The 25,279-nt window shown below is 38.9% G+C and overlaps 6 protein-coding genes across 9 annotated transcripts; 5 read left to right on the top strand and 1 right to left on the bottom strand.

The window, feature by feature from the left end:
• The first annotated feature begins 35 nt into the window (after positions 1–35).
• On the top strand, positions 36–3,032 carry LOC106295659 (uncharacterized protein At1g04910). Of its 2 annotated transcripts, none has more exons than XM_013731626.1 (9): positions 36–165; positions 311–473; positions 577–655; positions 776–846; positions 935–1,023; positions 1,268–1,391; positions 1,485–1,768; positions 1,922–2,051; positions 2,203–3,032. In XM_013731626.1, the coding sequence occupies exons 1-9, from the start codon at positions 158–160 to the stop codon at positions 2,815–2,817; spliced, it is 1,563 nt and encodes a 520-aa protein (XP_013587080.1). In that variant the 5' UTR covers positions 36–157; the 3' UTR covers positions 2,818–3,032. The 2 variants fall into 2 exon arrangements, with proteins under 2 accessions (XP_013587080.1, XP_013587081.1); XM_013731627.1 differs by having other exon boundaries at positions 38–165; positions 577–681.
• LOC106295661 lies at positions 2,952–6,509 on the bottom strand. The gene is made up of 13 exons (XM_013731628.1): positions 6,303–6,509; positions 6,065–6,176; positions 5,835–5,917; positions 5,682–5,747; positions 5,193–5,293; positions 4,953–5,071; positions 4,629–4,669; positions 4,451–4,539; positions 4,208–4,367; positions 4,017–4,133; positions 3,736–3,780; positions 3,511–3,642; positions 2,952–3,424 (listed from the first exon to the last, which is right to left on the bottom strand). Exons 1-13 carry the CDS (start codon positions 6,453–6,455, stop codon positions 3,290–3,292), a joined length of 1,353 nt encoding a protein of 450 aa, XP_013587082.1. The 5' UTR covers positions 6,456–6,509; the 3' UTR covers positions 2,952–3,289.
• Positions 6,510–8,413: 1,904 nt separating this feature from the next.
• On the top strand, positions 8,414–10,392 carry LOC106294060. Its single transcript, XM_013729679.1, has 3 exons — positions 8,414–9,109; positions 9,313–10,211; positions 10,308–10,392. Exons 1-3 carry the CDS (start codon positions 8,506–8,508, stop codon positions 10,368–10,370), a joined length of 1,566 nt encoding a protein of 521 aa, XP_013585133.1. The 5' UTR covers positions 8,414–8,505; the 3' UTR covers positions 10,371–10,392.
• A 1,334-nt stretch (positions 10,393–11,726) lies between these two features.
• Positions 11,727–14,543, top strand: LOC106293768 (high mobility group B protein 15). 3 transcript variants are annotated; one of them, XM_013729415.1, is made up of 6 exons: positions 11,727–11,774; positions 12,611–12,773; positions 12,938–13,016; positions 13,122–13,281; positions 13,355–13,471; positions 13,605–14,543. In XM_013729415.1, the coding sequence occupies exons 2-6, from the start codon at positions 12,622–12,624 to the stop codon at positions 14,345–14,347; spliced, it is 1,251 nt and encodes a 416-aa protein (XP_013584869.1). In that variant the 5' UTR covers positions 11,727–11,774; positions 12,611–12,621; the 3' UTR covers positions 14,348–14,543. The 3 variants fall into 3 exon arrangements, with proteins under 3 accessions (XP_013584869.1, XP_013584870.1, XP_013584871.1); XM_013729416.1 differs by lacking the exon at positions 11,727–11,774 and adding an exon at positions 11,789–11,860; XM_013729417.1 differs by lacking the exon at positions 11,727–11,774 and adding an exon at positions 12,382–12,472.
• Positions 14,544–15,226: 683 nt separating this feature from the next.
• Positions 15,227–18,385, top strand: LOC106295837 (caldesmon). The gene is made up of 12 exons (XM_013731830.1): positions 15,227–15,472; positions 15,794–15,950; positions 16,016–16,111; positions 16,276–16,352; positions 16,541–16,620; positions 16,843–16,903; positions 17,127–17,194; positions 17,306–17,387; positions 17,466–17,549; positions 17,630–17,707; positions 17,857–17,976; positions 18,079–18,385. The coding sequence occupies exons 1-12, from the start codon at positions 15,305–15,307 to the stop codon at positions 18,253–18,255; spliced, it is 1,248 nt and encodes a 415-aa protein (XP_013587284.1). The 5' UTR covers positions 15,227–15,304; the 3' UTR covers positions 18,256–18,385.
• Positions 18,386–18,537: 152 nt separating this feature from the next.
• LOC106295836 (pentatricopeptide repeat-containing protein At1g04840) lies at positions 18,538–20,628 on the top strand. The gene has a single exon (XM_013731829.1). It carries the CDS (start codon positions 18,541–18,543, stop codon positions 20,530–20,532), a length of 1,992 nt encoding a protein of 663 aa, XP_013587283.1. The 5' UTR covers positions 18,538–18,540; the 3' UTR covers positions 20,533–20,628.
• The last annotated feature ends 4,651 nt before the right edge of the window (positions 20,629–25,279 follow it).

Raw genomic sequence — 25,279 nt, 5'->3', positions numbered from 1 at the left:
GGACTGTAAATTAATTCACTTCGATATAACGAAAAATCTACATCTCGCTCTAGTGAGAAAGGAAGAGACTCCAACGGAGAGATTTAACAGAAAAAAAAGTGGTGCAAATTCTCAAATCAGCGGAGAAGATCTTGTTCTCTTCCTGATTTCAAACGCGATGCGAAGGTAGATGGAACCAAGCTCCTTCTCTTTCACTTTTTCTGTGAATTTTTTTTGATTTATCGAGAAATTTCTCGTCTGTGTGATGCGATTTTCGTATAAACAGAGCAAAATTGGTTGGATCGGAGCTGATTTTTGAGTGATGTTGCAGGTTAGGGCATCACCGTCTCCATGGGAAGGCGGGAGGAGGAGTTGGAACGAAGGGGATGGTGGCGAAGCTGTCCATCGGAGTCATAGTTCTACTGATCTGTACTCTCTCGCTGCTTTTCTCGTTTAACATCGGTGGTAATCCCGAGCCGAGCCGTCCTTCTAAGGTCAGTTAGTATGGATTCTGAGTAGGCTGTAGATCAGGTTAGATGAGATTTAGTCAAGTCTTTTGTTGATTGATTGATGGATTTGTATATGGTATTTGAGCAGATAAACGTGGAGGAGCTCTGGGAGAGTGCTGATTCCGGTGGTTGGAGGCCATCTTCTGCTCCACGATCTGACTGGCCTCGTATGTTCATCTCATGTTTTTGAGCTGTAACGATTTTATAACTTGATGCTAATCTCAGAAGTCTTGGGGCCTTCCAAGCTTGTATTGATGATAAGAGTCTTTTGATTTACCTTTTTGCAGCTCCTACGAAGGAGACGAATGGCTATCTTCGTGTTCGGTGTAATGGTGGTTTGAATCAGCAACGTAGTGCGGTTGGTGTTTAATCTGTAACTATACTGGATTTGAGCTTAGCTTCAACCTCCTTAATGGCTAATATTGACATGTGGATGGATGTTGCAGATATGTAATGCAGTACTTGCTGCCCGGATCATGAATGCTACACTTGTGTTGCCCGAACTAGATGCAAACTCGTTTTGGCATGATGCCAGGTACCTTGCTTCCTTTAGACATTGCTATTAGAAATTAAGGGACTTTCTGTAAAATAATGACTTGATTAATAGTGGCTACTAGTGTGAACGTGTTGCAATTTGTAGCTTTTATAAATATCATCAGGCTGATAAGTTCTAAGAGGGTTTAATCACCTAATGTGAAGGACAGGAAGTGCAAATGCCATTGCATAAATTATTTGAGTATGTTTCTGCCTTCTCTAATATATGATTTTCTTATCCGCAGTGGATTCCAGGGAATATATGACGTAGAACATTTTATTGAGACACTGAAGTATGATGTTAAGATTGTGGGAAAGATCCCAGATGTTCACAAAAATGGGAAAACCAAGAAGATAAAAGCGTTTCAGGTACAAACATTAAGGAATGTGACTTGTTTCCATATAAGCTTCTGAAAGTAAAGAATATATATACATGTGTGCTCATTTTTCTCTTTGAAACAGATTCGTCCTCCTCGAGATGCTCCTATTGATTGGTACCTGACAACTGCTCTAAAGGCAATGAAAGAACATAGTGCTATCTATCTTACACCTTTTTCACATCGGTTGGCGGAGGAAATTGACAATCCTGAGTATCAACGGTTAAGGTGCAGAGTGAACTACCATGCTTTGAGATTCAAGCCACACATCATGAAGTTGAGTGAATCGATTGTTGACAAACTCCGGTCACAGGGCCACTTCATGTCCATCCATCTTCGTTTCGAAATGGATATGTTGGCATTTGCAGGGTATGTTCTTTTTGCCAAAGAAACAAAAAAATCTTTCTTCAGCCATCAGCTGTAGTTTCATTTCTATTAAAGTAATTTATATATCAGATATGGTTGCCTTTGTATCATCATCTTACATACATCAACATATGGTTCATTGTCTATTTTCTCCAGGTGCTTTGACATATTTAACCCCGAGGAACAGAAGATACTTAGGAAGTACCGTAAAGAAAATTTTGCAGAGAAAAGGCTTATCTACAATGAAAGAAGGGCTATTGGGAAGTGCCCACTGACCCCTGAGGAGGTAAGTTCCATCTTACTTTTTTTATCCGCATCATTTTCAGGTTGAGCAAACCCACAAGTAGATAACTGATAAGCTAGACAGCAATAGAGAAATCATAATTGCAGGCTATAGAAATGCAACATGACAGTTTAGTTGATCCTTGTGGGTGCAGGTAGGTCTTATATTACGAGCGATGAGATTCGACAACTCCACAAGGATATACTTAGCAGCTGGTGAACTTTTTGGCGGGGAAAGGTTCATGTCACCGTTCCGAACCTTATTCCCACGGCTTGACAACCATAGCTCGGTCGACCCCTCTGAGGAGCTTTCAGCAAACTCGCAAGGATTAATAGGATCAGCTGTGGATTACATGGTCTGTCTCCTGTCCGACATTTTCATGCCAACATACGATGGGCCGAGCAACTTCGCCAACAATCTCTTAGGTCATCGCCTCTACTACGGTTTCCGCACCACAATCAGACCTGACAGAAAGGCTTTAGCTCCAATCTTCATAGCTAGAGAGAAAGGAAAAACCGCTGGGTTCGAAGAAGCAGTGAGGCGAGTAATGCTGAAAACGAACTTTGGAGGGCCTCACAAACGCGTATCTCCTGAGTCGTTTTACACGAACTCATGGCCTGAGTGTTTCTGTCAGATGAATCCGAAGAAGGCCAGTGACAAGTGCCCGCCGGATAATGTTGTAGAGATTCTTGAAAGTCGGTTAGAGAGTGTGGGAGATTCAGATGCAACTTCTCAGACAAACTCCACGGTGGCTGGATTAGAACGGTAAGGAAGCCTTTGAAATGTTCAGACAAAGAAGAGAGGGGTTTCTCGACATTGATCATACAGTTCAGATAGCTCAACATCTCCCTCTGTCTCTCTATCATATACATTTTTTTTCTTTATGAAGCATAGATTCGAATCTTTTTTTTTCAGAATTTGTAACAATATCTAAAAGAAGTGATGAGATTCCACAAATATAGTATGTTTATTTCATTTGACATCTTAAAACGTCTTGGCTATCTCAGAAATAAAAATCTCTATGGTTCTGAGAGTTTCTCAAATGAGCTGCAATTGTCATGTTCGTGTGCTTTTTTCATTGCACAGAGGGAATCTTGATTGAACTTGATATAAAATTATTACAAAAAGAGAAACAAATGTTTAAAAAATCTTTCATTTGTAATCTCTGACTCCTTTACCAAAAGGCATTTAATCTTCTGCAAAAATCAGACGTTCTATTGAGCTGATGGTACCTTTTTGCTTTACTTAGTGTTGTGTGTTGGGACACTAAGATAGAACTTAGTGTTCTTGAAGTCATCAAGTAACGGGTTGTATCCGTCCTTTGTTCTCGTCTTTGAAGGTAAACCAAACTCATCCATGAACGCTGATGTATCCAGCTACATGCCAAAAAATAAAAGACAAAGTTATTCAAAAATATCCTCTCTTGTTGTTGAAATGTTTTCAAGGAGAATCATTGTTTTACAGTGAGAGTTCGTCTTTTCCTTCCTTTTTTCGATGGTGTCCCGTCTTTCTCCGTCTTCCTCCACCCAGAACAATAATGATCCATTCGTTCCAAAAGCCAAAAGTCAGTTGGGAAAAATATATCAGCATCACCCTGCAATATCGATCATCCCGAGTTACATATGATTGTAACGTTCAAGTGAGGTTAGAAATTTTAGACAACTAGTCAATTTGCAATGGAGAATACCTTTGCGTCTAGATAACTACTGTAATCTGAGCTACTTCCGTCTTTCTGCAAACACAAAACGTTGTTAATTATACTTCAAGACTGAAAACCATTATCATGTATTCTTGAACCGAGTTTGATATAAGCAATGGAGAAGGACGCTGACTTATACTGAAACCAAGTTCTTGTTGATTAAAATAATGACGTGTAGACTTAACTTTGGCCATATACAGTTAAGTGAAGTCTACACATTCTGAGAAAGGTGTCACTGCATAGTTAGAAGGAAAAGAAAAAGAGCATACCTTTGTTGAAACCAATGGGGCTCTTTCACCAGGAACTTTCACGTCCGGCAAGAAGCTAAAGTCAGAAGCGATTAGGGACATCTTTGGTAGCTTTTCATGTAAAACCTCCAGCAGTTTCTGTAATTTCACATAATTAGAACAGAGCAAAGCAGGACCTGTTTTTATAAATGGACACCATTTTTTTCGCTTACCAAACAACCTGTTGGAAGCCAACAACGTCTAGGTTTGGTAAACAGTTTAGACCAGATTTCTTTTGGTTTTGAAACCGGAGGAGCTTCGTGTTCAACAATGTCAATGCAGCGCTTGATCAGTGGATCCTCTAAAGGCTTGTATAGTTCAGAGAGTGATTCGCTGCAATTTATAAGGGATCAGGATCAATAGAGGCATAAATGTACAACTTCATTTGAACCAAAACCAGTATTGTATGCACGCACCTCTCAGGTTTATTTTCAACCAAGACTTCCATCCATGGGGAAAGTTGGCTTTGGGAATAGACAAGGTCATGTGGGAGATTATCTAGCACCTGCAATGACACCGGTTTATACAAAAATTAGAGTGGATTCCTCTTCCATACAACCTATCAAAGAGAACAACAACTACTTAATTGCGTACCTCGAGCATTATCACCCAACATGGTTGTTGCTCCACATTCCCTGTTTGAAAATTTACTCTATAAGCACAGATCGTTACTAAGGTGGGCTAATTTAGAAACATCTTGACTAATAAGTAGTATCAAGCAAGCTTTCAGCATAACCTCATTTGACTAACGATATCTCTGAGTAAATCAAGCTTCTAAGAATGTTACATTACGAAATTTGGTGAACAACTCACTAAGTTTAACATTTTCAACCATAAACTAATTCCAGATTAGCCATAGAAAAAAAAAAGAAAAAAATGATACAGAATCTGCATCACACTGAAAAGAAAGAAACTCACTCCATCCAGATAGGTCAGATGCATCACGGCACTCAACTCGGAACTTTGATAGATGGCTTCCAACTTGCGCAACAGTTTCCTTTTGAATCTTAGCCAGTGAAGGACTGATTTCTATAGATCTGAAAAAATAATAATTTAAAATAAGCATGCAGTTAAAAAGATTACTATGCTGAAGTTCAAGCCAAAAGATGATTGTGTATAGTTCATGCTTAGCTAGAGGAAAACAGGGGGCATACGTACGTATAGCTCATGTTATTGTAGATTCTCTCAGGAGCATTCAACATTATGTAGTCCAATATACCCTTCGCACAGGTTCCCGATCCACCACCAATTTCATAAATCTAAGGACATGTTTCAAGTGTTACCGATTAACAGAAGAATCAGTGCAAACAGTAGACTCACAAACCGGGATGAAAATATTCAACAAAAATACGATCTTTAAACAGAAAATCAATGGCTTTACTTTCTATTCACCGTTCAGTTGTGAACTACTCTAAACAGTTTTTTAGGTAAACCATAGTTTCTCTATTCCAAGGTTTCAACGCATGAACAACTGAAACAAGTTAAAGGCTAAGGCTATCACTAACTAGTTCTCTCATATAGGCTGGTAGCCAAAGATAGCTCAGGATTCAATACAACTACAGAAACCCCAGAGGACATTTCATGTTTGGTACTATTGTCCTGAAATTCAATAAAGCAGTTAGACGTAGAAGATCACAGAAGTCAAACCTTTAATGGAACTGAGAGATTGGTGGTTCGTAGTATAGCTTCTGCAATCCCATGAGCATACCAAGGCTGCAAGAGAGGATCGAAATCACAAAAAAAAGGGGATACTTAGGACAAGTGAAAGCTATTCCAAGTAGATATCAAAGACAAATCAACCTTGAAGAGCTCCACAGGAGTAAACCAAGAAATGTCACTCTGCTTGTAAACTTTCTCCAATAGTTTCATGTACGCCTTTCTCCCTATATACACAAAAAGAGAAAACTAGTCAACACCGCATCCTCCTCTAGGATTACAACTAATATAGCTATACTTCCAAGAAATGGTAAATTAATCCAACGGTACTATCAAACATTTAGGCAAGTGAGACTTGAATGCTTTAGCTTTACCTTCAAGCTGGTTGAACTTAATGCTTCTCTCCAGAACACCAACAGATTGCGATCGTTGAGAGAAGTATCCGTCTTTTGCATCATACAATGCTCTGTGTATGAAATCTCTAACCTGTTTCGGTTCAACCAAACAGTTAAGATCGTTAATCATCTGAGAATCATAAAAGTTCATCACTTTATCACTAATTCAACTAATCAAAGGCCGCCCAAATTTGAATACTAGGAAGCGAAAACTCACGAGAACTGGTTCATCATCGCCAACGAGCTTCTGAGTCGAGAAGAACGCAGCTACTCGAATCGATCCAATGCGTGTCAGCTCCAATCGATCAACATTCCTAGAGAAAAACGGTGGCGAAAGCTTCCGAGAAGAGATCAATCGAACGAGAGCCATGAAACTCGCCCTCACTCGATCGAATCGATTACTCGAAGAGATGCAAAGTGAGGAAGGAAGCTCGCCGGTTCAGGTTTCACAGAGGTTTAGGGTTTAGATCCGGTTCGGCTCTCTAAACCGTATTTCCTTTTTTTACTTAAACCGACCGGCTCATCAAACCGGATGGCTCATTAGGAGGGGTAGTTTGGGAACTTTCGCCTATTATACACGTAATGACAGAGTCAACTCAATACTTTGCATATTAAAACACACTAACAGCAACATTATCGGGGCTTCTAAACCTCGTTGCTTAACCCAATTCGGCCCAAATTTAAATCAAAATTGCAGAAAAATAAGAGAATCGTTTTTTAGGTAAGAAGTTTTTGGCAGAAGTGCTTGTGTCACGTGGCAAGTGGTGATAGGAGGTAGGAAGCGGTAGAGGGAAGTGGTCGTTCGGTCTCCATCCACTCTCTCTCTCTCTCTCTCTCTCTCTCTCTCTCTCTCCGGAGAAGGCGATTTCTCGAGCAGTGAAGCAGCGCCGCTTACCACACCGATCTACCGTTCAATCCAAAGCTCTACCGCCGCATCGAATCTCCACCAGGTTCGTCCTTCTTCTCTTAACTTATTTATTGCGATAATCGGTGTGATTTGTCGATCTAATATTTTTTTGGTTTGATTCCTTTTTGCATGCGTGGTGTTTGATCTCGGTGTGCATCGTTTCACTATTCTCTCTCTCTCTCGATGGTAGATTTCGGCCGCCGTCGTCTAGTCTCACCCAATCCACAAGGATCTCGCCGTCGTGCTTCGAATCGAAACGATACAAGGTTTGTCTTCTATCTCTGTTAATATTCTATCTCTGTTATGGGCGATTTTTATTCAATCTATCCAAAATGGGCGACTTTTATGTTAATGGTAATCCATACCATTTGGCATATTATCTCACTGATGGTATTTATCCGAAATGAGCGACTTTTATTCAATCTATCCAAAATGGGCGACTTTTATGTTAATGGTAATCCATACCATTTGGCATATTATCTCACTGATGGTATTTATCCGAAATGAGCGACTTTTATTCAATCTATCCGACTTCCTCAAAGTGAGAAACATTCGTTATTTGCTAAAACCCAAGAAGCTGTTCGAAAAGATGTTGAGCGTGCCTTCGGAGTTCTGCAAGCTAGATTTGCCGTTGTGAAAAATCCATATAAGTTATGGGATGAAGACAAAATAGCTAATTTTATGAGAGCATGCATCATTCTCCATAATATTATGATTGTCGAGGATGAACGATCAACAAACACTCAAGATAACGTTAGAGAATTTCAAGAAAGCGAAGACGAAGATACATTTACCGTTACTAGGCCTTCAAATCTTGGCAGTGCAATGGATCGTCGAACGAGCGTTCATAATAGACAAGCCCATGAACAATTAAAATACGATTTGATTGAAAATATATGGGCTAAATTTGGACATCTTCCAAATCACATATGATTTTTTTTTTATGTATGGAATGTAAAAAAATGTTTATAATTTTATATGAAATGAATAAAAATGTTTTTCTTTTTAATGGTGATTATAAATGGGTATATGCTCAGGATTATATATCTTAATTACTAATTATTAATAAGAAAATAATATTTTATACCTAAGAACCTTCAAAAAGTTCCATTGATAATGTTGTTTTTCAACTTAAGTATCTTAGAAAAGTGCTTAGACTAGAAATACTAATTAAAAACTCTAAGAACTTTTCTAACAAGTGTTGTTGATAATGTTGCTCTAACGTTCGCATTACGGCATATGCTACTATATACCTCAGTTTTACGTTGAATCCATTTTTTATTTCAATGATCGATTAAGAACGATCTTTAAAAATAGTTATTAACTTGTGGTTCGCATCCTTTTGCTTTAAATTGATGATTTCATTTTAGATTATCAAAGCTCGAGAAGATAATCAATGTTTCTGTTCTCTACAGATTTTTCGGAGACATGATTGTCTGAACGTAACATAGATTTTGATTAACAGATACATAGACTCTTTGAAGCTAATAGAGACTCATCTATTTACAAAAAAATGCCGTGTTTGGATACGCAAGATTGGAGTTTAACTGATCTCATAGGCGCATTTCTGAATCTCACCATAGCTTATTTGCTTCTCTGCACATCTCTTTTTATACACGTTGTCTTGAGATCTATAGGGCTTCTAGGTTTCTCTCTTCCAAGATTCCACAACGGACGTTTCGGTGATCCAAACATGTGCATTGAAGGGAATCTGGTGGCTTGTGCATCAGAGAAAATCTCATCCGTAGATAGATTGATCAAAAGCAAGATCCCTTTTGGTTCCATTACTAGTGATGATGATGATTCGAAACGGTTTGTTGAAATGAAGCTGGTGAGAAAGAACAGTGGTGATGTAAGTAATGCTAGGGTTAAGGATGAAACAGAGGAAGATGCATCAAGAGATGAACAGGGAGTGAAAGGTAAGCGTTTTGTTACCCGAAGACCAAGAAAAGGTCTTAAGAACCCTAGGAGATGCCGTGTGGATTACGGAAGTCTTGGATCCGTTTCTTCACTAGAAGCCTTCGATGAAACCGTAAAACATCCTTTGATGCAGCCTTATGATCATGCCTTTATCAGAGCTAAAGAGGAAAGGTGTTCCAACGATGATGACTGCAAAGGTTTTCTTTCTTATCTTAAAGCTGATCGATATGAACTCTGGGTCGAAACTAATATTACATGATGTGGCTTCGGGCATGGGGTTATAGGCTTCGGCCCGAACCTCCTAGTATCCAAAAAAAAAAAAAAACTGATTAATGTTGTCCATTTCTTGTAGAGATTATGCTCTTCTTGAATGTGTCTTAATGGGTTTGGTATGTTACAGATGATGTAAAGAAAGAAGAGAGGATTAGCCCGTCTCATTGGCCGGAACTTGAAAAAACTGTATCACTTAATTCGTCAGCAAGTCTATGTTTTGTAAGAAATGTAGAGGAAAAATCTATTAATGAGTTAGAGGAAGCATTGAAAAAAGAGCGAGCTGCTCGAGCAGCGGTTTGTGTTGAGCTAGATAAAGAGAGAAGCGCAGCAGCATCAGCAGCCGATGAAGCCATGGCGATGATACACAGGCTGCAAGACGAGAAGGCAGCCATAGAAATGGAAGCCATGCAGTTCCAGAGAATGGTCGAAGAGAAATCTACGTTTGATGCTGAAGAGATGGTCATACTCAAAGACATTTTGATACGTCGTGAGAGGGAAAAACATTTCTTGGAGAAAGAAGTCGAAGCTTATAGAGATCTACTCGTTGAGGCAGAGGAATTTGAATGTTCTTTACCAAAAGAGAACCAAAAACAAGAACCACCTCAAGAGCGAAGAGCTTTGCTTGTTCAAGAACATGATGGAACGGTTCTTGACATGCATTATAGGGAAGATAAGAACAGATATTTGTATACGTCGGATTCAGAAGTTGCGTATTCACGTGTGCGTGACGTTTACATGGTGAAGGAAGAAAAAGAGAACGTGGAGAAAAAGAAGACTTTAGAAGAATCTTCTGCTAGCAATGGTATCATTGTCTCGGGGATAGCTAGAAAGCTTCCTCCACTGTGTCGACCACGCAAACAGTCGCTAAGCTCTTCGGGTTCAAGGAGGAAGTCGATGTCTGCGGTTGATTATGAGAGGTTAAAGATTGAGAATGAAGTGGAGCTGTTGAGAGAAAGATTAAAAGCTGTTCAAGAGGAAAGAAAAGAGCTTACAAGGCGAGCATCTTTGCCTCCTTTATCATCAAAGGTGAGTCGTCAAAAGAAGTTTCCAAAACTATATGTTCTAATTATTCATGTGTAATATCTTTTTACTGATACTTTTGTTGTTTTGCGTGTCTTTTAGGTTAGGGTTACGTCAAAGAATCGAGGTTTGAGAAGATCGTCCATGGACCTTCACTCTTCTTGAAGCATTTTTGAGATATGTTGTGTGTGTATAGTTCTGATGATTATGTGTTTGTATATCACTTTTATGGTTATACTGTAATACCATCTAAATCATAGTTTTTGTTGCTTTATGCTATTACCATCTTTTCAACTTTTTTCATGTAAGACAAATCTTTTGAATATTTAGAAGTGAATATCTTTACACAGAACTAATAGTGCAAAACGATTTTACTTTTTTCTAGCATTTAACACTTTATACTCAAAAAAAATTACATGATATTTTACTAGTAAGATCTATATTGAAAAAATGTATATATTATAAATATTTTATACTAAAAATCCTAAGATTTTTTCTCACTTTTCCTTACAAAGCTGTGCATATCAATCCCATTAGTTAAGATTATATCTCATTTTTATTTTCCATTTATCATTTTCTATTTCATCCCTCAAACTTTGAATACAAATATATTTAAAATGCATCTGAGGAGACTTTCTTGTTATTATCACCTTTTTGAATTATTAAGTTCCTATCTTAATTTGATTTGATTAGATTAGATATGCCCAAGTAATTTGACTGTGTTACCATTCTTAGCTATATATGGTTGAATTTGATCAAATAGTACACAAAATAATGAAATGTGCCAAGTCAAATTTTTAATATCTAAAATAAGTATTTGTGGAATCATATATATTTTATTAAACCTTTTACAGAAAATAATACAAACTATGATAAGACCATGAACACAATACAATATCAACTTTTTAATCACTGAACTAAAAACACGTAACTAATTCATATAATTACTAAATATTATCTATGATTGGAAAACACATATATACTGTACTTTCTTGTCTTCTAATGTTGATTGTACTATAAATATTTTTATGAATGTAGTGGAGAAAATAAATTCATCATTATTTTGGTCATTATTAATTTAGAAAGAATTTATATCCATTTGTAATTTTGTGTACATTTTCTTATTTGATTTTTAACGTTCAAATCAGTTAATAAATTTATAGTTTAATGATTTCACACCACTCAAAAATAACTGTTCAGAACAAAATTTAACAAATAATACAAATTATTATCGTTTTTTGTAAAAATAGATTACTTTTAGTTTGAATAAAAGTCAGTCATACTATATTTACCACAAATACCAAATTTAATATTTGAAATCTGTTTTTGTGGTCAATCTTCAAGATCTAAAATTTAAATAAAAATAGAAAAGTAATTTTCCTTCCTGTAAAATTTATATAATTCTTCTCAATCTTTTTTCCCCATATATAGTGCATTATCATTTCACATTGCCCAAGTCTCTCTCACCCTATGGTAAATATATAAATTTTGACCTATTATATAGCCTCCCCATCAGTTATTCTCATTTCTTCATCTCTGGGTTCCTCACAATCATACATATACACCAACGTACGCGTCCCTTCATTATATTCTCTATTAACTTCTTTCACCATTATAAAGCTTTGATTTTTTTTATGAATATTCAAGGTTAAACGGTGAGATCTTTTAAAAAAAAAATAATTTCAAGTCTTTTATATACTATTATTTAATCTTTTATTTAGTCTTCTCTATAACAACATCTAAGGAAGATTCATTCGTTTTTATTTTTTTGGTAAACATGTTAAAAAAGATTCATTCGTTGTTTGGTCATATAAACATGAGAAGGAATGACTCCTTTGGAGAAAGTTGTTAGTTTTTCATAGATGCCTGTTAAGTATTTGTTGATATGCTTGTTCATGGATTTTCTTGGTTTTTGTGTTCTTGAAAATCTCCGGTAAAATACGAAAATAATATTCTTTTGGACAGACAAAAAAAGAGATTGGGTGGCTAGATGTGTCGCTGTTATTGAAGTGTAGTTGCTTTTTTGTAGCACAAGTCGCTTTACATTTAATGTCAACCTGTCTATTCAGTTTTTGTTTTGCATATAAGAAACATAGAGAGGATGAGAATTCATGGAGAGGGGCTTTGCAGCTTTTCCTTTAAAGCATTTTTTTTCTTGGACTTTGCAATCTGCTTCTTTACTTGTTGTTCCTTCATTTGCATCTCTGTGGATAATATCTTCAAACTGAACTGATGTGTCTCTTTGAGTTTCTGTTTTATGGACAACGGTTAAAAACACTTTGATAGTCTCTGACTTTTTTTTCATTAATAAGTATGAAAGTAAATGCTGTAAGAGGGTTGAGTGGTTGGTAAGGAGGGTTAATGATCTTAAAAGTGCTCACATCTTTTCTTTTCGAAATTTTTAGGTGTGTAAGGAATGGCATCAAGCTCTTGTCTTAAGCAAGGATCAGTTCCAATGAACAATATTCACGTTACCCCTGAAGCAACGTATGAAGCTGTGGTCGCAGATGCCAAGCTCTTCGTGGCAACGTTAGAAAGGCTTCATTCTCGCTTGGGAACTAAATTCATGTGAGTTTTTTTTTTTTTGCTTCCCTTTGTGAGTGATGATAAACTCATGCCTTGTGTTTTGAGAATTGAACTGAAAAAGTTTCATGTTTACTAATGCATGAGATTCTGTCTTTAAGTTAGTCTTTAATCTTGCATGTAACGTGCGTTGCTCCTTTTAATCGTAGGGTTCCTATCATAGGAGGGAAAGATTTGGACTTGCACAAGCTTTTCAAGGAGGTAACATCTCGTGGTGGAATCAGTAAGGTATGTTATTTCAAATTATACTTAAAACCCTAGGCTATATCAATTTGACCTATTTTAATTTATTTCTCATTGATTGACATCATTTTACCTTGTTTTGAATTGCAGATAGTTAATGAAAGGAGATGGAAAGAAGTAACTGCCACATTTGTCTTTCCTCCAACAGCAACAAACGCATCTTTTGTCCTGCGCAAATACTACTTCTCCCTTCTTAAGAACTATGAGCAACTCTACTTCTTTAGATCTAATGTCCAGACCCCTCCTCCAGGTTACTACCAAAAATCAAATCTTCTTTAGTTTACTTTTTTTATGTTTGTGTTAACATTATTTTCTTTCTGTAGACATTCTTCAGAACCCATCTGCTGCTGGACCAGGACTTGTGATAAGACCTCCGCAAGAGCCTCTAGCTTTAACCTATACACCACAACCAAGGATCAACTCTAGTGATCTCCCTGGAGGTCTAAACTCTTTTTCTCTCTTTAATCAAACAATAATAATAAGAGAGATTATAACCAAAGATTCCTTTTATTGAAGTGTATAGATACAAAATTTAACTCTCTAGAAATAACAAAACTGTGGTTATTGTTTCAGGTTCTTCAAATGGTCCAATTGTGAATGGAGTGATCGATGGGAAATGCGAAGATGCTTATCTTGTAACTGTAAAGATGGGATCAGAGGAGCTCAGAGGAGTTCTCTACGAGCTGGCTCCACAACAGAGTCATGTTGTTTCCCTCAACAATGCCAATACTCAGGGGATTGCTGGAGGAGTGACTAAACGCCGCAGGAGAAGAAAGAAGTCAGAGATCAAGAGACGTGACCCTGCTCATCCTAAGCCCAACAGAAGCGGCTACAACTTCTTTTTCGCGGAGCAGCACGCTAGGCTGAAGCCGCTTAACCCTGGTAAGGACAGGGAGATCAGCAGGACGATCGGTGAGCTTTGGAACAAGCTCAATGATCAAGAGAAGTCGGTTTACCAAGGGAAGGCGATGGAGGATAAAGAGAGGTATCGAGCTGAGATGGAGGAGTATAGAGAGAAGCTTAGGACGGGGCAGATGATAAGTAACGCTGTTCCGTTGCAGGAGAGGGTTCCAGAGCAGAACGTAGAGATGGCTGAAGCTGAAGGTGATGTTCTGATGGAAGAAGTCGAAGAAGAGGATGAAGATGGTGATTCAAGTGGTTCAGGGGAAAGCCTTAGCCACCCTTCTGATCCTGAAGTGGAGGAGCCATCTTTGAATCCTTTAGGTCTGAACCTACACCCTAATTCGACTGAGATGGTGGTGGTGGCTCCTAAGGAGAAAGCCGGCGATGCTGTGATGGTTGCTGAGCAGAACTGAAGATTCTTCTCTTTGTTTTAATTTTTCAGTTGCAGTTTTTCGTTTTATACAGCCACATTTCAGATAGTTTACCTGTGGCATTAGACAATCTCTTTTGGTCTTTTGGTACTTTGGTTTTTGTTTTTGTTTTTGTTTCACTTAGATTTCTTCGGCAACAAGGCATACTTAGATTTCGTGTTATAACATTTTGTTGCTCTTCTGGAATGCTAATTGTTGTTTTGTTGCATGGGAGCTTCTTTTGAACCTTTTTTTTTTCAATTTCAACTTTTATGGATATTATCTTATTGTTTTTTCTTAATTGTGATATGGTAAAACAACATTGTCTAGATTCTAGGTTAAATATTTAAGTTAGAGATGATTAGTTTTAGGGCTGTAATTTAAAATTTATATATATATATATATAATATTTCTTTTAATTTCATTAACAACAAATCAGTTAATATTACGCCATATTCATGTCTAATTAGATTTTTTTTAATAATTGTTAAATTAATAATGTTTGAGTTAAAGTATTGATAACCTAGTGAGTGATAGTGCAAGGAAATTGGTTATTTTGACTTTGGGTATATGAAGATTATGGGCATAAATTTCGGAACTACAATTTGTAATATTTGAAGAAAAAAAAATACGGTATGAGTTGAAATCCTTGTTTTGTATTTTTATATTTAATAAACATAAAATTACTTCCGAGAAAAATAAAAACTACAAACCGTCTGCTTACATTGGTAAAATAAATAAATGCAGACCGGTATTAAATTGTCATGGAACGCTTTGTAACTAACCGATAGGATCAATTAATTTCGATATCAAAACCGGAAAAATTGAACCGGCAGTGGAGATGATTAAACCGGCTCTACGTCTTCCTCTCATCCCAAGCAACGATCGATTAAAAGGAAAGGAAAAGGCATCGGAGTTTCTGAAAAACCAAAGTTCGTTATCGAGATTGATTGTGGAGCCATGGCAGGAGTATCGCTCAAGTGCGGTGATTGTGGTGCGCTGCTGAAGTCCGTGGAGGAGGCTCAGGAGCATGCGGAGCTCACCTCTCACTCCAATTTCGCCGAGTCCACTGAGGCGGTGCTCAATCTCGTTTGCACTGCTTGCAGCAAGCCTTGCCGCTCTAAAACCGTACGGATCTTCGATTCTCATCGATCCTTTTATGAATTTAGACTCTGTAATCTCGATTTTGATTACAATCTTTACTGGCTTTGGAGCTGATGGGTTTTGACTTGACTTTTGAATGGAATTTGAATATATTTTCCAGTGTTTTCAGCTGATTTGGTCTTAATTAGATAGAAACTTTGGTTTCGATTGCTCGTTGTTTACTAGAGTTCTCTTAGTTTGATTGCCCTGTGGGAGCTTTGGCTTCTGCAATTGCGCCACGAGTTTCATGACTAATGTATATTTGATTATATCTGATTTGTTTTCTCGTTCTTGTACAATATAAAGGAAAGCGATTTGCATACGAAGAGAACAGGGCATACTGAGTTTGTGGATAAGACAACGGAGACGGTAAAACCAATCAGCTTGGAAGCAGCTCCTAAGCAGCCTGCTATGGAGATTGACAACGCTGATGGTTCTAGCGGTAGTGGAGATGCTGCTGAAGGTACTTTGTAAATGTTTATGCATATGAAGTTCAGTTCTTATGGTCTCTCTATCTCTTTCCTGCAGAGATGGTTGTTCCAGAGGTTGACCAAAAAATACTCGAGGAACTTGAAGGGATGGGTTTCCCTAAAGCTCGTGCTACCCGAGCACTCCACTACTCTGGTAAATATCTAGCGTTTTCATTATTGGTTGTGGGCTCCTATTACAATCTTATGTAAAGCTTACTGAAAGCTCCAATATTTTAGGCTGAACTCAATAGGTATAAATAAGCTTATCGAATGAGATTTGTTACTTCCTGTAACATTATTTGGTCTTCATCTCTTCAGGTAATGCCAGTCTCGAGGCTGCAGTTAATTGGGTGGTGGAGCATGAGAATGATCCTGACGTTGATGAATTTCCAAAGGTTTGTCAATAGTTTGGTTTTCAGCAAAAAATGTCTTTTCTGAAATGTTTTGCTTGTTGATATTTGCTCTTCAATTCTGAACTGTTTTGCTTATAGCACGTTGTATTAAGCATTTATGTGTTCTCAATTTTTCTCCATTGCTTCTCTTTCTGTAAGCGTAATGTCTATGTTGTCGACTGTTTGCCTAGGTACCTGCCAACTCTAAAGTTGGGCCTCCTAAACCTGCTCTTACGCCGGAAGAAGTGAAGATGAAAGCACAAGAACTAAAGTACTATGAGTTTTCTGATTTTCTGTCCATGTTCATTTTCTTCTGTAGCGCGCACTAGAGACATCAATCACTCTTTTATCATGCATAGCCTTGTCTTTTCCTTCTTTCTTCATCTATTCGATTTAAATATTGGTTAATATAAAATGTTTAGGATAATCCTGGAAGATGTTTATTGTTGAATCTGTTTATGTTTCCCTCATTTTGTGATGTTCACCATAATAGGGAACGTGCGCGGAAGAAGAAAGAAGAGGAAGAAAAACGGATGGAGCGTGAAAGAGAGAAGGTATTCTGTTGGTCCTCTTATAAGATGTCTTATCTATATTTACATATAATCTTATGATGATTCAACCATTGTTAGTATTAATTTTTGCTCCTAAGGCGAATCCTCTTGGTAGTGTAATAAGAATATGCCTATAGAATGTGTGAGATAGTAATTGTGCCATGGCTGAAACTGTAAGCACTCTTTTCGTTATCATCTTTTTTTAACATGGTAGTGTTTGGTTCAGGAGCGAATTAGGATTGGCAAAGAACTCCTAGAAGCAAAGCGGATGGAAGAAGATAACGAAAGAAAACGGTTTGTTGCTTCTACTTAATAGTGTCAGGCTTGTAAGCTCTACTCTTATTTCTACTCTTATTTGTGTATTGTTTATTCAAGTAAATACGTTTATTGGTTGTGTATTTTCAGTATAATCCTTTTGCGTAAAGCCGAGAAAGAAGAAGAAAGACGGGCTAGGGAAAAGATCCGTCAAAAAGTTGAAGAAGACAAGGTAGATTTACATGCCTTTTTGCATTACATATTTATTCCTCAACAAAAACCTTGAAGACTCGTATTTACATTATAACAGGCTGAAAGAAGGCGGAAACTAGGACTGCCTGCTGAAGATCCTGCGGCTGCAAAACCTTCAGTGCCAGTTGTGGAGGAGAAGAAGGTAAAAACGTTTTCAAAAAAGCAAGTTATATTTATCCTCTTCTACTATGTGCTTAGAGAGACGTTATTTTCTTGTTGCAGAGTTCACTGCCTATTAGACCCGCCACTAAGACTGAACAAATGAGAGAATGCTTGAGGTCGCTTAAGCAAGCCCACAAGGTAAAATGCATACAATAGATATCAATCCACACAGCGAGTAGTCTTTTGGTCTCGCGGCAACCTGTGTCTTGTAAAAGTGTTTCAGTTGAAATTTAGGTGGGAGGATCAAGTAAAACTTTGACTAAAACAGAAATTTCTTGTTGGTTCAGGAGGATGATGCTAAAGTGAAGAGAGCGTTCCAGACTCTGCTGACTTACCTGGGAAATGTCGCTAAGAATCCAGATGAAGAGAAATTCCGGAAAATTAGACTCACCAACCAAACATTTCAGGTAAACAATCTGTGTGCTAGTTTCAGTCCACAGATTGGATTGAAGGTTCTATGCAATGATAGTCCAGTATCTTACAAACCATGGTTCTTGGGATGTAAACAGGATAGGGTTGGTTCGCTGAGAGGAGGCATAGAGTTCATGGAGCTATGTGGGTTTGAGAAAATGGAAGGAGGAGAGTTCTTGTTCTTACCAAGGGACAAGATAGATCCAGCCATTATCAACTCAGCTGGAACAGAGCTCAATTCCGCCATCAACAACCCTTTCTTTGGAGTTCTTTAAATCGATGCATTGTCTTCTTCTTCTCTCTCTCTTTTGTACTGTGTCGAATTATAAAACTATTAAACTTTCGATAATCATATATAATAAGACATTATGAACTATGAATATTACTGGCAAATGACATACTTAATTATTGTTTACTCGCTTGATTTTTCTTCTACGATTAACTTCTGTCCGGTTTGAAACGGTTAAGAATACTGAATGATAGCGGTTTAATCCGGTTTGCATATTTGCCTATATATATGTATACCGAGAGATCTGGTCTGAATGTTTTTTGAGGGAACAATGAAATCACTTTATGTTCTGTTCAAACCGAAGCCTTCTTCTCCCGCCAAAATATCTTTTCCGACCGTTCATCGATCCTCACCGGACGAGTCTCACTTCATACCTCTGATTCACTCCTGCAAAGACATAGCAAGTCTCCGCCGCGTCTACGCTCAGATCCTCCGCCGCAGCCTTCTCACAAGCCGCGTCGCTTCTCAGCTACTCTCTTGCTCTTCTCTTCTCAAGTCCCCTGATTACACCCTCTCGATCTTCAGATACTCGAAAGAGAAGAATCTCTTCGTTTTCAACGCTTTGATTCGCGGTTTGACGGAGAACGCACGTTTCGAATGTTCACTTCGTCATTTCATTATGATGCTAAGGCTTGGTGTGAGACCTGATCGGCTAACTTTCCCGTTTGTGCTTAAATCGAATTCGAAATTAGGGTTTAGGTGGTTAGGTAAGGCTCTTCACGCCGCGACGGTGAAGGATTGCGTTGACTGTGATTCCTTTGTTAGAGTGTCTTTGGTTGATATGTACGGTAAGACTAAAGGGTTAAAGTACGCGTACCAAGTGTTCGACGAAAGTCCTGAGAGAATCAAAAAGGAGGGTGTTTTGCTTTGGAATGTTTTGATCAATGGGTATTGTCGAGCCAAGGATATGCAAACGGCTGCAACGCTTTTCGGGTCCATGCCGGAGAGAAATTCAGGATCTTGGAGTACTTTGATCAAGGGCTATGTCGATAGCGGCGAGCTGAACAGAGCAAAGCAGTGTTTTGAGTTGATGCCAGAGAAGAATGTGGTTTCTTTGACGACGTTGATCAATGGGTTTTCTCAGAATGATGAATATGAGACTGCGATTTCGATTTATTTTGAGATGGTGGAGAAGGGTATGAAGCCTAATGAGTACACAGTTGCTGCTGTGCTCTCTGCGTGTTCGAAATCTGGTGCGCTTGAATCAGGAATACGAGTTCATGGATATGTTTTGGACAATGGGTTTAAATTGGATAGAGCTATAGGGACAGCTCTGGTAGATATGTATGCAAAATGTGGGGAAGTTGACTGTGCGGCTAATGTGTTCAGTAATATGGGGGATAAGGATATTCTTTCCTGGACGGCTATGATCCAAGGTTGGGCGGTCCATGGACGGTTTCAACAGGCTATCCTTTGTTTCAGAGAAATGATGTATTCAGGAGAGAAGCCAGACGAAGTTGTGTTTCTTGCGGTTCTAACTGCATGTTTGAACTCAGGCGAAGTAGATTTGGGAATCAATTTCTTCGACAGCATGAGGCTTGACTATGCGATTGAGCCCACGCTGAAGCACTATGTGGTAGTCGTTGATCTGTTAGGTAGAGCAGGGAAGCTGAACGAAGCACATGAGCTCATAGAAAGTATGCCGATAAAGCCTGATCTCACGACGTGGGCTGCACTCTATCGTGCTTGCAAGGCGCACAACAGTAATAGAAAGGGCGAAATGGTGTCGCAAAATCTTGTGGAGATTGATACAGAGCTTCGGGGTAGTTATATTTTCTTAGCAGAAGCTAAGGGGAAGCATCAAGATGTAGAGAAAAGAAGATTACCTTTGCAGAAGATGGTCAAAGAAAGATGCAAGGGATGGAGTTACATCGAAGTGGACGGTCAGCTGAACAAATTTGTAGCTGGTGATGATTCTCATAAGCAAGCACAAGAGATACGTTTGAAGCTTGAGGAGATCGTATCGCTTGCTGTTGAGAGAGGATACATTCCGGGAGGTGATTGGTCGATTCATGACATTGAAGAAGAAGAGAAGGAGAATGTTACAGGAATCCATAGTGAAAAACTGGCTCTTGCACTGGGGCTTCTTAGAACTGCTCCTGGAACGGTGATAAGGATCGTTAAGAACCTTAGAATCTGCGGAGATTGTCATTCTTTAATGAAGTATGTTAGTAGGATCAAGCAACGAGAAATTCTACTGAGAGATGCAAGACAGTTTCATCATTTCAAAGAAGGAAGTTGTTCATGTGGTGATTATTGGTGATATTAGTTGATCAGTAAAGGTGCGCTGAGGTTTGTGCAAGAGAATGACTCAAAACCACCAAATTCGATGGAAGTGCTGATCATTCATAACGCTTTATGTTAAAAATCTTGTCCTGCTCTTGTAACATAAGGTTACGCTCATGATTGAAGTCTGACAAAACCCCTCACATGCCTTTGGAAGTGAAAAAGAAGGGACTCATGGGATATTAGGGGCTGTATTGAACCAATGGTTTTAGAAGCTTTTAGGGTGTTTTAGTTTTAATGGGATTTAGGTGAGTTTTGAAGTTATTTGGGTGATTTTGATGAAATTTTGAAAATACAAATTAAAATCTTTATGTGATTTGATAAAATATTTTTTATAGATTTTAAAATTGTTTTTTTTTGTCACGAAGATTTTAAAATTGTTTAGGTGATTTGAAACAGTAATTATTAGTTTTGGTCAATACATTTTTCGTACGGCTTTATCTACCTAATCACTATTAAAGAAATCAAACTTGGCCATTAACATATATACAGTGGTCTCTTTCCTCGCCACGGTAAACATAATCAGTCTTGCGTCCAGATATGTTGTTCGTTTGGATTTGAACTCTTTTCCTTATGATGTACTTGTACAGTCACATATGGCGTAGTGATCAGTATAAACTCAGTTGCATATGACATAGTGAGTATAAACAGAGAAGTCTCCTGCTTGGATGAAGAGCTCTAGTGACGATGAAGACAGTCCTGAGATGTCATTCATTGCAACTCAAGAATATGTGTTACTCCTTCCGTCTCACAAAGAGTGTCACTTAGGCGTTTTTCACACATATTAAAGAACTTTTAAATGCATTTATGTTTTTATTAATATCACATATCTAATCAATAATATTTTAGATAAATCGATTTATTTATAAAATCAATGCATTTTGCAATTAATTTTGAGCTGAAAAGTTGTATAAATTGCATTGGTATTGTAGAATGACATTTTTTGTGAAACAAGAAAAATGAGCTAAAGTGACACTTAATATGAAACATAGGTAGTATAAAATATTTTACAAAATATATTTTTTTGTCAAATATATATTTTTGTTGCAAGAATTAGTCAACAAAATAATTAGCAGGGGGTTAGTTAGGATATTTGTCGGCATTACCCTCTCTATTAGGCCTTACCTTCAGCCCAAAAAAGTTACCTACATATATCATTACAAAACTTAAACTCAGAAAAAGTGTCGGAAATGATAAGGAAAGGAGATCACATAGACACATATTTGTAAAGTTGTATATTCTCCATTAACTTCTAGCTTCCTCTACACGTTTGTATAACTCTATATATTGTAAATTCCTCTAAGTAATAAAGTAATACATTCAATCTATATGGTATCAGAGCATTAACGATACCTAGCAAACCTAAAATCCTTTTTCTTTCTTCACAGCCGCCATGTCTTCATCTGAAAACAACTCCCCTGTCGAGACTATCACCATTGAAAACCCCACCCAAAAACTTCTCAACATTAACATGACTAATGTCTCTAAGCTCACAGCAACCAATTACCTGATGTGGAGCCTCCAAGTCCGTGCCTTGCTTGATGGCTACGGTCTGATTGGCCATCTTGACGGATCTCTCACCATTCCGTCTCAAACAATCACCGCTGATGCCGAAGTCTCCGTCAATCCGGCATACACCGTGTGGAAGCGACAGGATCAGCTTATTTACAGCGCACTGATCGGGGCTCTCTCTGTTGCTGTTCAGCCCATTGTCTCTCGTGCCACCACAGCATATGAAGTTTGGAACACTCTGTCTTCCACCTATGCCAAGCCCAGCAGAGGACACATCAAGCAGCTCAAAACTCAACTTAAGAACTGGAAGAAGGAGAATAAGACGATTGACATTTACCTCCAAGGGCATATGCTCGTTTGGATCAGCTTGCCATCCTTGGGAAGGCTGTTGATCATGAGGATCAGATTGATCTGATACTTGATGGTCTCCCTGAAGACTATAAGACCGTTGTAGATCAGATCGAAGGTCGCGATGCACCACCAACAATAACTGAACTTCATGAGAAACTCTTGAATCATGAAGCTAAGTTGCTAGCTGCCCCTGACACCGTCTCTTCTCCCGTTCCTGCGACTGCAAACATGGCTCAGCAGCGTGGAAACAACAACAACTACAACAATCGCCAGCGCTACAACAACAACAACAACTACAAAAATCACAACAACTTTCAGTCACCAGCAAGACAAGACAACCGGTCTCCAAGACCATACCTTGGCCGGTGCCAAATCTGAGCTGTTCAAGGACATTCCGCAAAGAGGTGTCCTCAGCTTCTCACACAGCATTCGAATGCACAGACTCAGATCAACCCGTTCAAACCTTGGCAGCCACGGGCAAACTTTGCTGGCGCATCCTCCTACGCACCAGACAACTGGCTCCTTGACAGTGGGGCTACACACCACCTCACCTCTGACCTGCAAAATCTGTCACTACATCAGCCATATCATGGAAATGATGATGTGCAGATAGCTGATGGTACCGGTCTCTCCATTTCTCATACGGGTTCATCATTCCTACCCTCTAACACTAGACCTCTTGCTTTACATAAAGTTCTATGTGTTCCTAATATTCACAAAAACCTTATATCAGTTTATCGACTATGTAACTCTAATCAAGTTTCTGTAGAATTTTTCCCTGCCTCATTCCAGGTGAAGGATCTCAGCACGGGGGACCTATTACTCCAAGGCAGAACTAAAGATGAGCTCTATGAGTGGCCAATTTCGAAACCACCACCTACTGCTATGTTTTCTTCCCCAAGTCCTAAAACCACCTTAACCTATTGGCACTCAAGATTAGGACACCCCTCCCTATCTATCTTAAACACTGTTGTTTCTCATTACAAGTTGCCAGTTTCCTCTTTTAATAAAACTTTATCTCCTTGTTCTCATTGTCTTCTAAACAAAAGCCACAAACTACCCTTCTCAAAATCAAGTCTAAAATCAACCCGACCCCTTGAACTCTTATTCAGTGATGTATGGACATCTCCTATCCTCTCTAAAGATCACTTCAAATATTACCTTGTTATCGTCGACCATTACTCCCGCTATACCTGGATGTATCCAATCAAAAAGAAGTCAGATGTTAAGGAAGTCTTCATAGCGTTTAAATGTCTGGTAGAAAATCGTTTTCAACAAAAAATTGGAACATTTTTTACTGATAATGGTGGAGAGTTTATGGTGTTAAAGACATACCTCGCCGCAAATGGAATTACGCATCTCACGTCTCCTCCCCACACACCGGAGCACAATGGCGTATCAGAAAGAAAGCACCGCCATATCGTAGAAACAGGACTAACGATGCTCTCCAAAGCTTCTGTGCCGAAAGAGTTGTGGCCTTATGCTTTTGCCGCAGCTGTCTATACGATCAACCGACTTCCAACGCCTGTTCTTGATCTCAAGACACCGTATGAAAAGCTCTTTGGTGATGCACCCACCTACGACAAACTACGCATCTTTGGTTGTGCTTGCTACCCATGGTTGAGACCCTACACCAAACATAAGCTTGACAATCGATCTCAACAGTGCGTCTTCCTTGGATACTCGACGACACAAAGTGCCTATTATTGCTTAGATGTTGATGCTGCTCGCCTCTACACATCCCGTCATGTGACATTTGATGAAGAGAGTTTCCCTTTTCAAAATCGAACCCAATCCTCCGTCTCTGCAACACCTCCCGTTGATCCACCATCAACATCAGCGTTCCCACCATACACCGTCGTCCCTCCCCCGTGCTCGGATCCTCACCAGTCTCAACCGCCACCATCGACGACTCTGACAACAAACCCTCAGGTATTGCCCTCTCTCCCTCTCTCGACTTCTTCTTCTTCCTCTCATAATTCTGAGCCCACTGCTCCACTCCAAAATGGGCCGCAACCCACGGCCCAGCCACAACCAACACCACAAAATGGGCCGCAACCCACGGCCCAGCCAAACCAACCCTCCACCGAAGCCCAACCAATATTACCCAGTTCTCCACCAGGCCAAATTCAAATTCCTATCAATCCAAGCCCAACCACTACACTTGCACCTAATACTCAGCTCACACTATCTCTTCCGACTACTCAAACCCAAACTTAAAATAATGAAGTCCCGCACCAACCCTCGTCTTCTCCACCACCAAATCATCATCGGATGCAGACTCGTTCCAAGAATAATATTATCAAACCAATAAAGAAGCTTACTCTCACTGCTTCTCTCCTCAAATCACCAGCCTGCGAACCACGCACTATTCAACAAGCTCTCAAGGATAAACGTTGGTGTCCAGCAGCTACTACTGAGTTTGATGCGATGATGCAGAACAGAACTTGGGATCTTGTTCCTCCTCACCCAACACAAAACTTGGTCTCTTGCCGATGGATCTTTACAACAAAGTACTTGCCTAATGGTGAAATTGATCGCCGTAAAGGACGGTTAGTTGCTCGTGGCTTCAATCAACGGTATGGGATTGATTATGCTGAAACTTTTAGTCCCGTGATTAAGTCAACAACGATACATATGGTTCTTGATATAGCTGTCAAGAAGAACTGGGCTGTGAAGCAACTCGATGTTAATAACGCCTTTTTACAAGGTGATCTCCAAGAAGAAGTATTCATGTCTCAGCCCCCAGGATTCATTGATCCAGATCAACCAGATTACGTCTGTCGCCTCAACAAGCCAATCTACGGTCTCAAGCAGGCTCCCCGTGCCTGGTATCAATCTCTGAAACAACATCTTCTCCA

Source organism: Brassica oleracea, chromosome C5, assembly GCF_000695525.1.
Source record: "Brassica oleracea var. oleracea cultivar TO1000 chromosome C5, BOL, whole genome shotgun sequence".
Classification (NCBI taxonomy): Eukaryota; Viridiplantae; Streptophyta; class Magnoliopsida; order Brassicales; family Brassicaceae; genus Brassica; species Brassica oleracea.
This window is presented reverse-complemented; position numbering and strand designations above follow the sequence as displayed.

Bases quoted from the DNA above. Each gene is read 5' to 3' on its own strand.
- LOC106295659 (XM_013731626.1), top strand. The intron at 1,392-1,484 runs GTACAAACATTA...TCTTTGAAACAG, and splicing joins AGAAGATAAAAGCGTTTCAG to ATTCGTCCTCCTCGAGATGC. The intron at 2,052-2,202 runs GTAAGTTCCATC...TTGTGGGTGCAG, and splicing joins GCCCACTGACCCCTGAGGAG to GTAGGTCTTATATTACGAGC.
- LOC106295661 (XM_013731628.1), bottom strand. From the start codon at position 6,455: ATGGCTCTCGTTCGATTGATCTCTTCTCGGAAGCTTTCGCCACCGTTT. The intron at 5,294-5,681 runs GTTTGACTTCTG...ACATGTCCTTAG, and splicing joins ATCTCTCAGTTCCATTAAAG to ATTTATGAAATTGGTGGTGG. The intron at 3,425-3,510 runs GTAAAACAATGA...TTTGGCATGTAG, and splicing joins GGAAAAGACGAACTCTCACT to CTGGATACATCAGCGTTCAT.
- LOC106294060 (XM_013729679.1), top strand. From the start codon at position 8,506: ATGCCGTGTTTGGATACGCAAGATTGGAGTTTAACTGATCTCATAGGC. The intron at 9,110-9,312 runs GTTTTCTTTCTT...GGTATGTTACAG, and splicing joins CAACGATGATGACTGCAAAG to ATGATGTAAAGAAAGAAGAG. The intron at 10,212-10,307 runs GTGAGTCGTCAA...CGTGTCTTTTAG, and splicing joins TGCCTCCTTTATCATCAAAG to GTTAGGGTTACGTCAAAGAA.
- LOC106293768 (XM_013729415.1), top strand. From the start codon at position 12,622: ATGGCATCAAGCTCTTGTCTTAAGCAAGGATCAGTTCCAATGAACAAT. The intron at 12,774-12,937 runs GTGAGTTTTTTT...TTTTAATCGTAG, and splicing joins CGCTTGGGAACTAAATTCAT to GGTTCCTATCATAGGAGGGA. The intron at 13,017-13,121 runs GTATGTTATTTC...TTTGAATTGCAG, and splicing joins CTCGTGGTGGAATCAGTAAG to ATAGTTAATGAAAGGAGATG.
- LOC106295837 (XM_013731830.1), top strand. From the start codon at position 15,305: ATGGCAGGAGTATCGCTCAAGTGCGGTGATTGTGGTGCGCTGCTGAAG. The intron at 16,112-16,275 runs GTAAATATCTAG...TCATCTCTTCAG, and splicing joins CCGAGCACTCCACTACTCTG to GTAATGCCAGTCTCGAGGCT. The intron at 16,353-16,540 runs GTTTGTCAATAG...CTGTTTGCCTAG, and splicing joins ACGTTGATGAATTTCCAAAG to GTACCTGCCAACTCTAAAGT.
- LOC106295836 (XM_013731829.1), top strand. From the start codon at position 18,541: ATGAAATCACTTTATGTTCTGTTCAAACCGAAGCCTTCTTCTCCCGCC.